At 44.8% G+C, this 16,126-nt stretch overlaps 1 protein-coding gene across 1 annotated transcript in view; it reads right to left on the reverse strand.

Moving 5' to 3' along the window:
- Positions 1–1,407: 1,407 nt before the first annotated feature.
- Positions 1,408–16,126, reverse strand: part of LOC141112870 (cadherin-1-like) — a 69,998-nt gene continuing 55,279 nt past the window's right edge. Inside the window, exons 10-16 of the mRNA XM_073605974.1 lie at positions 13,096–13,340; positions 11,769–11,911; positions 9,993–10,217; positions 8,417–8,632; positions 6,043–6,173; positions 5,613–5,756; positions 1,408–4,629 (exon numbers count right to left, since the gene is read on the reverse strand). Of these exons, the coding sequence (XP_073462075.1) occupies positions 4,423–4,629; positions 5,613–5,756; positions 6,043–6,173; positions 8,417–8,632; positions 9,993–10,217; positions 11,769–11,911; positions 13,096–13,340 (1,311 nt within the window). The 3' untranslated portion in view covers positions 1,408–4,422. The remainder of the gene's footprint in view (positions 4,630–5,612; positions 5,757–6,042; positions 6,174–8,416; positions 8,633–9,992; positions 10,218–11,768; positions 11,912–13,095; positions 13,341–16,126) is intronic.

The following is a 16,126-nucleotide window of genomic DNA, read 5'->3' on the forward strand; positions in this document are numbered from 1 at the left end:
TCCATGTTCTCTCTGTGGGTTTCCTTTGGGTGGGCGGCACAGTGGTGTAGTGGTAGCACTCTCACCTAGCAGTAAGAAGGGTCACTGGTTCAAATCCCAACCATGACACTACCTGCTTGGAGTTTGCATGTTCTCCCTGTGTCTGTGTTGGGTTTCCTCCAGGTACTCCGGTTTCCTCCCACACTCCAAAGACATGCTGGTAGGTTAATTAGATCCTGTCTAAATTGTCCCTAGTATGTATGAATGTGAGTTAGGGACCTTAGATTGTAAGCCCCTTGAGGGTAGGGACTGATGTGAATGTACAATGTATATGTAAAGCACTGCGTAAATTGACGGTGCTATATAAGTACCTGAAATAAAATAAATAATACCCCAGTTTGTGTATGAATGTGAGTTAGGGACCTTAGATTGTAAGCTTCTTGAGGGCAGGGACTGATGTGACTGTACAAAAAATATGTAAAGTGCTGTGTAAATTGGCGGCACCAATAAATTTACTCTTTCCCAATTTTCATTGCCGCTTTCAGGAATACAACAGTTTAACATCACAGCTTTACACACCCTGAATTCAGCTTAGCGTGACATGGTGCAAAGGATGGAGTTAGCCTTTAACTCTTCTAATGAAGAGGTCTTTTGGGCTGTCCAACCCGTGCAGTATTTATATCCTGAGTGTATGAGTCAGTTTGGCAATAAGCAAGTAAGCAGTTTGTTCTTTGCTACACATCCTACACAATATACCGATCAGCCACAAAAGTATGACCACCAACCATAACCCACTGAGGCGTGGACACCCCTAGACCTCTGAAGGCATGCTGTGGTATCTGGCACCAAGCCGTCACTAGCAGATCCTTGTCCTGTAAGTTGGAGGATGGGGCCTCCATGGATCGGACTTGTTTTTCCAACACATCCCACAGATGCTCAATTGGACTGAGATTTGGAGAATTTGAAGACAAAGTCAACACCTCAAACTCATTGTTGTGTTCCTCAAACCATTCCTGATCCATTTTTGCAGTGTGGCAGAGAGTATTATCCTGCTGAAAGAGGCCACTGCCATCAGGGGATACCCTTTTTCAAGGGGGGTACCAATGGTGACCAACAATGTTTAGGTAGGTGGTACGTGTCAAGTAACATCCACATGAATGTCAGGAGCCAGGGCTTCCCAGCAGAACATCGCCCAAAGCATCACACTGCCCCTGCCAGCTGTCTTCCTCCCATACTGCATCCTGGTGCCATCTTATCCCCGGGTAAGTGACGTACCCGGCCATCCACAATTCCTCATATCAGGCCACCTTCTTCCTCAGGGGCTGGGCTCTAGACACTTGGCGCTCCACCCCTTGCTCCTCCCCCTTAGACCTGCCCACTTTTTTCAAAGATCACTAAAACATGAAACTACCAAAACACCACAAAAGATACATTTTAAAATCTTTATTTTTTATAAACTTTATTTTATACAAAAACAACATTAATAAACACAACAAATATCTGGAGCTTTCACTATAATGTCTGTAGATGTAGATCTAGATACAGGGAAGAGTTCCTCCAGGCAGAAATATCATAGACATGGAAGACACCTCTGACAGAGAAGAAGATAACGATCTCAGGAGATGAAGGGTTAAAGCATTTATACATGAGATGTAGATGTCCCACCAAGGTTCTGAGGAGGCAATTATAAGCTGAGGAACCCTGAAGAGCACCTTGATGGGAGCAATGTGCTGCCTCCAACCTGAATAGTTCACCCACCACTAGGGGGTACATTCACACAGCCGTACCTCTCCTCCAATCACAGAGTTCTCTACAGATTGGAGGAGTGGGGGATAATGGGGAGCGGATGGCCACATTTAATATATCAGCCCCTAAATAAACCCTGAGATTGTTTCTTTTACGCTTGGCATTGGAGAACCGGCGTCTACACCCCCCGTAAATGTTTCCTAACTAGTATAAACCAGCAGTAAAGAGGAGGGGCCAAAGTGAAGAGGATGTCCTCACCTTATACTGTGCCTAGAGGTCTCCGCCTTCGGTTCTCACCCAATATTTTCTCAATGGACATTGTGTGTTCGTTGACTCTTAAATGTTCCCCTTGTACTTTAAACTCCACCCCCTCACAGCCGCCATTTCTGCTTCTATAAACATTTAGGAACGCGTGCCGTAACACCCCTCCCCCAATGTACACCCAACATTTCATGTGAACAGCTGTTTTAATGTCACAATTCATGGAACATGGAAATTTACCACATTGGATCTTTATAGAGAAGTCATGAAAACATACAAAAATACATCTTTTCTGGAGGTCATAAAATACGTAGTGGAGAGACTTTCATATACCATCAGGTCAGACATTTTACAGAGAGGCACACTATGGCAGATAGACCGTCAGATCATCTTCAGATGCAAAAATATAATGATATCATCTTCCAGACACGTTATTGGATGATTTCTTTTTTATAAGTGCCCCGGGAAATGACAGCTGGAAGCTGATTGGTTGTTGAAGGAAGCTTTCCAGGAGGTGATGTTCCATGTAAAACCCAATTCCAGTCAGAACCTTTATTTGGCTTTTGAATACATTTAGGAAGAATACATACATCTGCCTTATTTGAATTATTGACTGAGACTCCCATTGGGGAGATTTCCCATCACTTCTTGTCCCAGCAAGGAAAAGGGGGAGGGGAAAATTCAACAATGGGGACACAGACGCCCAATAGGGACAGAGACCCCAATAGGGACATAGACGCCCAATAGGGACAGAGACCCCAATAGGGACATAGACGCCCAATAGGGACAGAGACTCCAATAAAAATCTTTTGTTGCTGCAATAACTTTCCTGAGAGTAATACTTTAATACTTGGTTTCCTCCCACCTACTGACACCTACCAATACTTTAAGCTCTGATGAAGGGGTTTCCTCGAGTCCACGAAAGTATTATTGGATTATCTTAATCCTGCTTGTCCCAATAAAATATCCGATGGGAGTTCTATGCCTTCCTAGTCTGTGCAAAGGTAAAAGTAACGTTTTGGCCGGAGGTGGACTTTAATGTCTCCTTTGTACAAGCGCAGGATTTTGGCGATAATTCCAGCGCTCTCTATATATTCGTATTCTGATAATACAAGAGTTGGGAATTCAGTTTGCTCCATATCTGGTCTCTATGACACCCTTCCCTACAAAACATAAAAAATGGACACATTCCTGCCGGCGTTTTTCCCGCGTTTTTCTTACGACTCGCGTCACAGTTGTGGACATACAAAAATACCCGACCGATACCCCAGCCATGAATTAAAGAAGCTCTGAAAAGATTAAATCAAATGTAAATAAAAATCATATATAAGCACAACATAAGAGACTGGAATGTTTTTGGCAGAGATCATTATTTAAAGCAGACCTGTCACCGGGAGAAACCAAACCTGCACTGATTGGGCATGGAGGCCGCCATTGGTGACCCGCCACTTATCCAGCGCTCTTAGTGCTCTCTTAGGGACAAATAAGCAGACTGTAAGTCCTGACATCCCTGACTACCTGCTGGGAACTCAGATCAGAAAAGGAGAAGTAGCTGGAGGCATCAGTGGCGCCCCCTGTATTGATTTTAGTGCATTGCAGAGCCGATTCTGTCCAATACTGATGGAGAGTTATGAGGGGAGAGTTCCTTCTTATTATGTGAAGCTGCCATCCAGGAACATGGACATGGACAAGCAAGTGTGCCCGTGTACCGGCTCAGAGCACGCTCACTCTCTCTGCTTCAGCAGCTGAGAATAGCCGTGTCACGTGATGAACGGTCACATGATGAAGGGTCACATGATGAAGGGTCACATGATGAACGGTCACACGAGGTTTAGTGTTGGAGCTCTTGCCGTGGTGTATCAGAAAAGAGAAGGAATCCTTTACAATGGATTTCTCTGGTGGAATGTTCATATCACACTGACTATACGCTGCAATCAGGTCCTTAAAGGACCAATAAATGAAGAGGCAACAACATTTTTAATGGTGTGTTTGGAAACTGAATGCAGAGGAGCCTATCGATCGACATTTGCAGCCATTTTTCACTTCCTGATGGTAACCCACTAATATGGGGTTCCTGAAGAGGAACATAAATTCTCCCTCTATATGATTCCATCCATTTCATTCACATCTCTGACTCTGTGAACGTTTTTATATGAAGCACTTTGTGGATGTAGGGCCACTTTACCGATTGTCTGGTGGAAGGATTTCGGGGTGACAGGTCTGCTTTAAAAGGTGCGATCTATAGAAAACGACAATAATAATCAACGCATTTCCTGCAGCAAGGAAGGCCACATGTGAAGTCCCCATGAGGACGACTCGGTCAGCACTAAGCCGCAGTCCTGGGAAATGAAGAAGTGATGGTCCTCCATACTGGTTATGTACACAGTGCTATGGGATGGCGGCACTGACAGTTCCTGAAGGGTTACAGTGCACAGATTAGTCCTCGTCTCCTCCGTACATGTCGGCCAGCTTGGTGAAGCGCGGCCCCCAGTCATTCAGAGCGCTGTAATCCTGATCCCCACCAGAGCTGGAGGAGTGCAGGGAGCTGAGAGAGGCGGCTTCCGACCCGCTACCTTCATAGTCGAACACCAGGAGCGAGTCATATGGGGGGGCGGTGGGGTCGTTGTCAGCCGCGTTCAGATTCTGGGGAGGTAGGAAGAAATGGTCAGGACAATCAGCAAATGTATTAACAACATTTCTATACATTATGGGGGGAGATTTACTAAAACTGGAGGGGGCACAATCTGTGTTATCAAGACAAGAAGATATGAAGTCCTAACACACTCCCTGTCCTAGGGTGAGTGACAACTAAAGTCAACATATGAATTACACGGGTTCTGAGGCTGATTTAATACAGATAAGGCCCCAAGTGAGATTCATTGCCACCTTAATCAGCCACAGAACCCGTGTACTTCATATGTGTTGGGGTTTAAAGGGATGAGGTGGCAACCCTAGTGACAACTAGTGCTCAGTATGGTTGTCACCCTGGGACAGGAAGTGAGGTAATAGAAGGAGTACTGGGTAAAGTAAAGCAAAAAAAAAAGGGTGTGAAAGCAGAAAACGAAGGCAGCCACCACATCTAAGGACAGGTAAGCTGTATTAATATTAATTTTTGTTCTTGGGTTCCGTTACACTTTAATTAGGATCACATAATCCGTACACTTCTACAACACTCACAAGGTGGAGGGGCTTTGTATTACCCATGTGACCTTCATTTTAAAATCTCATTGGACTTTGCTACAAACAGAAGAAGGATCCTTATCCTGCATTAGGTTTGTGAATTTAGCCTTTTGAATGCATTCTGTTGTAGTCTCTGTTACCATGTAAATGTAGATCTCCATTTATATAAAAAGGATGCAGCAATCACACTGCACAGCAAGACATGACATCTTGGAGCAGAAGGAGAAGAGCGGCCCGCCATGTGTTAAGCTGCCCATAGATGGTTCGACCCGCCGGTTGTATAAAAAAAAAACCAGACCCATCTATGGGCAGCTCAACACATGGCGGGCCACCCTCTGCCCTCTGACCCAGGAGGTTATAAGAAACCCAACACAAGGCTGTACTTCTCCATCCGAGTACAGACTGTGCAATGTTACAGATGCAGTTGGTAATATGGTGTTCCTTACCTCATCGATGAAGTTTCCGATCTCATCGGGATTGGCTGGTCTTGGCCGGTACTGAGGAGCCGGCATGAATGTTGGTGCGACATCATTACGAATGACATCAGGGCGGGCATCAAGACCACGGTGAAGCTGGCCAAGGTCAAAGTCCTGGAGGGTAAAAGCAAAATGTTCAATCACAGAAGATGTGAAAGATTTTTTTGTTACTTCTGCTAGGGGGAAGACCTGATAATTCCACTGAGCTGAAAGCTGAAATCAGGCTTGCAGATAGAATGGCTGATCTAAAAATTGATGAGTGGGAAGGAACTTGGCTGGACTTATAGTAAGGAGAGTGGGAGAGCTCTGACCCATAGGGCACCGCCAGGATTCTGCCATAGACCTCCAGATGGCTGCTGGTTAAAGAGGCACTTTAATAATAACCCCTAATGTGCCGTACCTGATCCTCTTCCCCGCCACCTTCTTCATCATAGGAGTAGACGTTATCACGCATTTCATCATCAGGAGGCAGCAATGGCTCCTTCACCACCTTCTTCTTCCTCACAAACATCAGAAGCAGCAAAAGCAGAACTATGAAGAGAGAAACACACAGAACATCAAAGACGCGGCCAGATGGAGGAAAACACTTTATTTGACCTCAACACTCGATATTGTTATACAGTCAGTCAGGTTCAAAAAAGACACAAGTCCATCCAATGCAACCAATAAAAACAATCATACAATCCCATATACACAATCCTATACCCACAGGTGATCCAGAGGACCCTGACCCCCCCCCAAAAAAAAAGGGCATATGAGGGCAGCCTTCGAAATGCACATAGTGAGAATCACAGGGACTTTATTCTATGCAGGACTAAAACACAATTTAAAAACACGTCTTATGTAACTATAAAATCCTGCACATGGACAGTTCATATTTACAATATCAAGCCAGCAGGTGGAGCTGTATTTGTAGTTGTATTGTATTTGTGGATGGTGTCAGGTACTACACTGCTTATCAGCTCCTGTTTAACTGTAAGGAAAGCAGATAAAAGTGTTGCCCTGCTGTATTAAAGTGGAGTTCCACCCACTTTTACAACTCTTCAGTATCCCTCACTAAACTGCGCACTGTAAACAAATTGGATATTTGTTTATTTTTTTTCTCAGCACTTGCTGTATATCTGCTGTATTCATTTTTCACTTCCTCCTCCCTGGCTGTGGCCCATCGCATCATTTCCTGTTTGCAATGCCTTCTGGGAAAGGGCGGCAACTTCCTCTGAAACTGCCGTTGCTATGGAAACCTGACCTGAAACCTATTACACTGCCTGTGCCGCACTGAGCATGTGCGAGATCTGCAAGGATGAGATGCAGGAAGAAATACAGTCTGGCTTCAGATGCCCACACTTAGGATGGCCACGGCCTGCTGTAAATTTATAAAATAACAAATTACTGCTATAAACCAACAAAACAGACCTTAGTTTACAGACTAACTTTACTAGAATACATTGAGCTTGTGTATTATAGGGGGATTTTTATTTAAAAAGTATCATTTCGGCCGGAACACCACTTTAAGGGCTGGGGTAGGAATACTTTCTACATAGTTACATTGTTTCATTGTTCCATTGGATTATTGTAACTATGTATATACTATGCTTGTGGGATCCCTCTAGAAGCTGGAAATCACTGTAGTAGATACCCCTACTACACCACTACTACACAGTTATTACACCACTACTAGCCAGTTACTACATCACTACTACACCTCAAAAACACCACTTCTACTTCACTACTACACTGCTATTATACCACTACTCCAGTGATCTCCCCTAGCTTCCCTGTCCCATGCGAAGTGGCTGCCCTGCTGCATTGTGAAGATCGGAGGTCACCAGCTCTGTACAGGAAGTCTTTGCATTTTCTCAATGAATACAAACCATTCAATGAATGGACAAAGTGGAGAGCATGATGTCACTGCCCCACCTTGTCCAATCAGAGAATGGTATATTAAATAGGAGTTCCAGTCTCCCCCCCAAAAAAATTAAAGTCAGCAGCTACAAATCCTGTAGCTGCTGACTTTTAATATAAGGACACTTACCTGTCCAGGGATCCCGCACTGTCCTCACTCGAGCCGATTCGTCAATCATCTTTGGGTGCAGGCGCCAAGTTTGGGTACAGGAAACCGGCAGTGAAGCCTTCCTTCCTGCTTCACAGCCGTTTTCCTACTGCGCATGCGCGAGCCATACTGCGATTTGTGAATGGTCCTACAGTATGCGGGGGAAGGAGATGGAGCCGAACTTCCGCGCAGATTACCGCAGCGATCTGACCGGAAGTAGGAGCGGGTAACTGTCATATTCAGGTACCCCCCCCAAAAAAAGTGCCAAATGTAGCAGTGGAGGGGGAGGATGCAAAAAAAAAAGAGCCTCCCTTTTGGGTGAAGTTCTATTTTAACAACCTTACATAGTTACATAGTTACATTGCCTCTGTCCATAAAGAAGTAACAGGTTAATATTATTACCATTTCTGGGGCAAATGCTGCTCCAGGCTGGATTCAGTGCTGCTGGTCACATGATTACAGGGACTTGTTCCTCTGACCTCTGATAATGGAGAAGATCAGATTTCCCCTTCAGAAGTGATCAGGTGACCGGTTGTTGTCACACATGTGGGCAGCACTGATGGGAGCCTGGAGCAGCATTTCCCCAGGAAGGGGGAGGATTGCAGAAAATATTCCAGCAAGACTGTTCCTTGGTCCTATGTGAATATCTATGTCCAGCAGATAAGGGAATGTTCAGGCCGTGTGAGCCGCCCCTCCCCCTCCCCCGAGTTCTAATACTACTTACTGAGAAGAGCCAGGATACCCCCGAGGATGCCCAGGATGACAGGGATGCCCACGCCTCCAGCCAATGCCTTTGGACTGTCACAGTTATTCTCGGCTGTACATTGGCACACTTGCATACTCAATATAGTTGTGTTTTTCATATCCCCGACATCGACGAGGGTGATGGGTATATTATAGGTCTCTTCAGCCAGTTCCCTGATTGGTTTAATCAGAAATTCTGTACAAAAAAAAATCAACAATTACTCAAAGAGAGAAATAATATACACACTACAAAATATCACCACAACATTCCAGTGTGTTTGACCCCCACCCTCCTTGTTGTGTGTGTGAGTGTGTATATATATATATACTGTACATAAATAAAACATGCATTTTTTCCAAGGCTGATCTGATGTCATGGGACCTCCTCTAGGGGCGGATCCAGAGTCTAGTCTCGGGAGGGGCACTGCCAGAAAATAAGGTGTCATCTCTGCAAAGGAGTTACCTTTCCTATGTTGTCTTCATTTCTGATCACTGGGCATATACTGGGTCTGGCATCATAGATTGGAATCATCCACGGTCTACCACTACACCTCATTCCTCCATTGTCACAAATATCAACACAAGAAGCAGAAGTCTGCCCACAAGCTTAGCTTATCAAGGTGATATAATGGAGGGAAGGACATATTTCCCTGTTAGTTGGACTCCAGTATAAAGTGACAACTAATACAAACCTTCAGGAAACGCAGCATGCTTACAATCCTCTCCACTACACAGTTCCCTTCCCTCACTCACACCACACTGGAGCCTGCAGAAGATGGAGGGAGGAGGTGGGTGGAGCCAACATTCTCACACCAGGCGCGTGCGGAGGAGGAAGAAGGTAAATCCCCCTCTGCTCCGCTCTGAATGCTGGGGCCTCACTCTCCTCCTCCTCTGCTCCTCTCTGAATGCTGGGGCCTCACTCTCCTCCTCCTCTGCTCGGACCATGGACATGACATCACTGGTTGCTGAACGCCAGGCAATGCAACAACAAGAGGGTCTCTCTCTTGTTGCTGATGGAGACTCGGGAGTCGGGAATATTTCTCGGGGGGCGGGGGCTGGGGGAGCAATTTCCTGTTGCCTCCCCCCCCCCCCGAATCTGCCCCTGGCCTCCTTTTCTTCTCCTGCAGTGACATGGACCATCCTTACAGCTGAACTGAACAGTACTCACACTGTGACATCATGCGTGGTGCAGGACTTACCTGAGCCCGGGCTGTGGGGCGGGTCCATGACAGCCTTGGCTCAGAGGAAGTGGGCTGAACGGAGAAATGGAGAAACTGTACTTGCAGAGTGCACAGTCTATTTGCCTTTAGTAAATCAATCTCAAAGCCTGACAGGCTTTAGAGCTGAGCTTTTTAATAGTGCAACAGGCTCTACACAATCTCTAATGACACCAAACACCCACAATGCATCCGATGTCATTGTCAAGTCATATCCTATGACAAGAAAGATTTATTTTTATTTAGCATAACGCCATCTGGCCATGCTGACAAGTTCTCTGATGATTATTGTGACGTAAAGTTTAAACACGAGGAACCGATCGATGTGCGGGAACTTACTGTCATCCTCCACGCTGATTGTCCAGTTGTCACGAGCTTCGCGGCTCAGTTCTGCCCTGTATGGGGCTGTAAAGGGGGGCAGATCTCTGTCAATAATATTAATAGATACGGGGTCTGCACTCTTCAGGCAGTATACGGCGTCTCGATATTCCAAATACGGTCCGTTATCGTTCACATCTTCAAGTGTGATCTGAAGGGTGCCGGTCCCGGTGGCTGGGGGTGAACCTGTAGGAATCACAATATATATTAAAGAACTCCATAATAAAATCCACATTCTGTATGGTGATTGTTTTACAGCATCGGCAACATTGTCTGTAGCGGTGTACACATCCTATATGGTCAGAGAGTAACCCCGCTATTCTGTCCTGCACCCCTCCATGCCATCTCCAGTCTGCTGGTCAGTGAGCCCCCCCATAATGCTTCATTGTCCAGGGACACCCCCCATGTGCTCTCCCCCTCTCTGCTGGTTAGTGAGCCCCCCCATAATGATTTATCGTCCAGGGACACCCCCCATGTGCTCTCCCCCTCTCTACTGGTCAGTGAGCCCCCCCATAATGCTTCATTGTCCAGGGACACCCCCCATGTGCTCTCCCCCTCTCTGCTGGTTAGGGAGCCCCACCATAATGATTCATGGTCCAGGGACACCCCCCATGTGCTCTCCCCCTCCTGAAAGCACACAAAACAACTGCTGCCTCTTTGACCTCCAATGCCTGAAATATGTAGAACAGAGACTATTTGGCACACTGTGCTTACACTGGAGATTATGGGATGTTCAGATCGATTTTAGACAATTCCGCTTGATGTATTTATTATACATAAAGCATACATGGGCTAAAGGGTGTTTTTTTCTTCATCTGTCAAGTAGCACTGCACAGGGACATAGCGGCGCTTGCAGATATCGCCGTCTGCTCCAATTCCTCCTGCCTCCTCATTGGCGGCAGCCAGGGACCAATAAGGAGCCAGGACAAGTGTACCATGGGACATGTAGTCCCAGAAGGCTTTGGATCCATTTTAATGTCCAGCCCAGTATCACCACACGGAGAGAGAGAAGTCATTGCTGCAAGGGGGAGAGACTGGAGCTGCATGCTGTGAGCCAAGGGACAGAGGGGCTGCAAGGATACCCCCCCCGCCGTGCCAGTTGCGGGTGTCCCCAGGGGCAACCGAGAATGAGGACATCTGTTGGGAGGAGGCATTGTTGCTGTGTCGCTGGGATTGGTGAGAGGCCCTTGCACCCATTATCTGTGGCTGTCACTAGTTGCAGTGTTGGCACTTTGAAAAAAATAAGTTGGTTTTGTGTTGCAGTTTTGGCACTCGGGCTCAAAAATGTTCCCCATCACTGCCTCAGGGTGTAGTAAGGAGAGCATCTTAAGTTCTGCCCTTTATATATTTATTTCTGGAGGTTTCACATTTTTATAAAGTAAATAAAATGTATAAAAATGTGACTTGTCCTCAGTTCCGATGTAAATGGCCCCGGGCTGCTGTGGAGCTGAGAATACCAAACTGATAAGACCTTCCATGGCTGATGTGTGGAATTTCACCTGACAATGGTCACCAGAGCAAATGAAGAGGGTGAATTTTACTATAATCCGTGTTCTGATGCCACCACCTTGGCAATACACCCCTTCTACCCCGAAGCCGTGTGCTCTCCTGTATATAGTTTCAGCAATGCAGACATTTGTCCCGACCACATAACATGCAGGAAAAGCAAATCAAGAAACCAACGTCCAGAAACCATCAGATGTTCTCAGAGACATCGGAGACTTGAGGAACACTCACCATTGTCCACAGCCAAGATGATGGCTCTATAAATGTTGTTCTTCACAAACACCGACTCTCGATCTAACTGTCCGTTTCCTGTGATGATTCCATTATCCGGGTTCACGCTGAGCCACCCGGCCGGGTCATTGCCTATCCTATAGCTGCAGGAAAACATTTAAAAAGTTTGTCATGACCAACGTCTAAGTTGAGGCAAGTTGGTTTTGTACATATTTCACGGATCGCTTTATCAAAAATCAGATGTAATTTGGACGATTAGACTAAATCTGTCACATTGGATATTCTAGAACTGTAAATCATGACAAAATACAGCAACTTTTGACCTCAGAGACGGTATGGCACTCAGTGATTCCTGGCTCTATGTCCTCATTTTACTGATCACCCACAGTGCTTTTACTGCGAGTGTCCGGCACAGGCAGGTTGGATCACGTATGACATCTTCCAGCCTGCCCAGTACCCGGGGCCTGGTGATCAGAAAATCGCAATCACATGATCACAATGTCTACAAAGCTGTTATGAATAAATTCATTGATAACGGCTGTGTTTCCTATGCTGATTGGCCAACAGCTATCACATGCTACCTGGGCCAATCAGAGTACCCTGTAATATGCAATTTTTATTTTATTTTTTTAATGGGTTGAATTAGATGGACTTTTTTCAACTATGTAACTATATTAGCTGTAGTCAGTCACAGATCTCTGGTAATCAAAGCTGTCAATCATTCATGACAGGTGAAAACTTTTCTGTTACAATGATCCTCATAGTTTTTATATAAATATATAAGTGTGTACATTATTGATTTTTTCTGTACATGAAAATGTTTATGATTATTATTATTTTGCTGTATTTTATTGATCCCTGTGCCGCTCATACATAAAAGCAGGAAGTGCGGGGGTCACCGGGACAGGAAGGAACAAGAAGGTCAGCAATGAAAATAATGTCAGAAGTTTCAGTCCTTCACTCTACTAAAATAGTTTTTGGTTTTGTTTTGTGGCTCCATTGAGATTTGTCCTCACAGGAAGTGAGGAGATGTCCCCTTAACCGGGACACAGACAGCAATAAACATCTGACAGAGGTTCTAATCCTTTCCCGCTTTATTCAAATCTAACTAAACCATTTTGGCCGGTGTTGGTCTTTACTGGGCTGGCAGATACCTGCCCACCGACGTCACCAGCTGTGGCTGTATCAAGCTCTTGGGTGAGGCCTTAGGCGGTGCTGCATGGTGGGGCACTTTATAATTGGAAGATGTAGAAATATGAAGGATGATGGATGTAGATGTAGAAGGTTGTCGGGTTTTAGTGTCAGAAATCCTACAATCACCACTTACGTGATCTTTTGAATCTGCGCCTTGTCGGGGTCCTGAGCCGTGTAGGACGCCACTTCTTGGCCGCTCGGTAGATCCTCCCGGACAGTGACATTCTTCACTGGCGGTACGAAGATCGGAGCCTCATTCAAATCCTCCACATCCACCGTGATGGTGGCGGTAGAAGTTACCAGCGGTACAGAAAAGGGGGCTTTGTTGGTGGCCGCTACCAATAGGATGTGTTGCCTCTTCGTTTCAAAGTCCAGTCCCTGCAATCAGGAGGAAATGATTGATTGACAGTTTAACCTCAAAGCATTATAGCAGCTCCATCTGGTGCATCGATTATTCCTATTGCTCATTACATAGATAGGCTCTGCCTCCTGCTTAGATAAGCTAACCAATGCTTTTTTGTATTTTCTTTCATATCCAAATGCAAGTCTACATGTGCAGCCAATGGAACCCCAACTATACCCAGCTATACCGAACTATTCCCAAATATATCCAATTGTGTCCAACTATACCTATAGAAATACAACCAACCAGAACCCCAACTATACCCAACTGTAACCAGCTATAACCAGCTATAGCCAACTATACCCATGGAAATGTACCCAACTGGACCCCCCACTATACCCAGCTATACCGAACTATTCCCAAATATATGCAATTGTGCCCAACTATACCTATGGAAATGCACCCAATCAGTACCCCAACTATACCCAACTACAGTGTACCTACAGAAATGTACAGAACCGAACCCCCAACTATACCCAATTATAAAAAATAAACTGCGCTTATGATGAACAAAAACAAATAATTGCAGCTGCAACAATCAAGTGAGATATTATCACAAAAATTAAATAGGTGAACAAGTATGTTGCTCTTAAATGAAATAAACAGTAAATAAATAATATAAACACGTGTCATGTTTGTGACTCTTGGGACTCACTTTTTTATATTATTTATTTACTGTTAATTTCATTTAAGCGCAACATACTTGTTCACCTATACCCAATTATGCCTAAATCTGGCCAACTATATCCAACTATACTCAACTATGTCCAACTATACCTATGGAAATGTACCTAAACGAACCCCAACTATACTCAACTATATTCAACTATATTCAATTATACCCAACTATAAATATGAAAATTTCCCCAACCAGAACCCCAACTATAGTCCTCTTTACCATGCTATACCCAACTATACCTATGGAAATGTACCCAACCGTGCTCAACTATATCCAACTATACCCAACCGTGCCCAACTATACCAACTATACTCAACTATACCCAACTATACTCAACCATACTCAACTATACCCAACCGTGCCCAACTATACCAACTATACTCAACTATACCCAACTATACTCAACTATACCCAGCTATACCCAACTATATCTAACTATACCTATGGAAATGTACCCAACCGTGCTCAACTATATCCAACTATACTCAACTATACCCAACCGTGCCCAACTATACCACCTATACTCAACTATACCCAACTATACTCAACTATACCCAACCGTGCCCAACTATACCCACTATACCCAACTATACCCAACTATACTCAACAACACCCAACTATACCCAACCGTGCCCAACTATCAGAGGTGGGGGACTCGAGTCACATGACTTGACTCGAGTCAGACTCGAGTCACCTGTTTGAGGACTTGCGACTTGCTTGACAAAATTAAATAAATGACTCGACTTGACTTTGACTTGTTACTAATGACTTGCGACTTGACTTTGACTTGGGCTATTTGACTTGCAATGACTTGGCACCACCAGTGCTGTGTCTTGGCCTAGGCAAAAGCCGCCCCCCCCCCACAAAAGAAAGCTCCCCCTAGTCCCGGCTTCGGGGTAGATCAGTATTTTGACTTAATTTGTGACTTGACCAAAATAAATGACTTGACTTGACTTGCTTGACTTCTAGCAGGGACTCGACTTGACTTGCTTGCTTTTCACCACAGTAACTTGGGACTTGCTTGTGACTTGAAGGTTAAGACTTGAGACTTGCTTGTGACTTGCACATGTGTGACTTACTCCCATCACTGCCAACTATACCCAACTATACCTATGGAAATGTACCCAACCGTGCCCAACTATACCCAACTACACTCAACTATACCCAACCGTGCCCAATTATACCCAACTATACCCAACTAAACTCAACTACACTCAACTATACCCAACCATGCCCAACTATACCCAACCGTGCCCAGCTATACCCAACTATACTCAACTATACCCATCTATACTCAACTATACTCAACTATACCCAACTATACCCTACTATACTCAACTATACCCTACTATACTCAACTATACCCTACTACACTCAACTATACCCAACCGTGCCCAACTATACCCAACTATACCCAACTATACCCAACCATACTCAACTATACCCAACTATACCCAACTAAACTCAACTATACTCAACTATACCCAACTATACTCAACTATACCCAACCGTGCCCAACTATACCCAACTATACTCAACTATACCCAACTATACTCAACTATACCCAACCGTGCCCAACTATACTCAACTATACCCAACTATACTCAACTATACCCAACCGTGCCCAACTATACCCAACTATACTCAACTATACCCAACTATACTCAACTATACCCAACTATACCCAGCTATACTCAACTATACCCAACTATACCCAACTATACCCTACTATACTCAACTATACCCTACTATACTCAACTATACCCTACTATACTCAGCTATACCCAACTACACTCAACTATACCCAACCATGCCCAACTATACTCAACTATACCCAACTATACCCAACTATACTCAACTATACCCAACCGTGCCCAACTATACCCAACTAAACTCAACTATACTCAACTATACCCAACTATACCCAACTATACCCAACTATACCCAACTATACTCAACTATACCCAACCGTGCCCAACTATACCCAACTATACTCAACTATACCCAACCAAACTCAACTATACCCAACCATGCCCAACTATACCCAACTATACTCAACTATACCCAACCGTGCCCAACTAT

The sequence above is a fragment of the Aquarana catesbeiana genome, linkage group LG11 (assembly GCF_042186555.1).
Source record: "Aquarana catesbeiana isolate 2022-GZ linkage group LG11, ASM4218655v1, whole genome shotgun sequence".
Classification (NCBI taxonomy): Eukaryota; Metazoa; Chordata; class Amphibia; order Anura; family Ranidae; genus Aquarana; species Aquarana catesbeiana.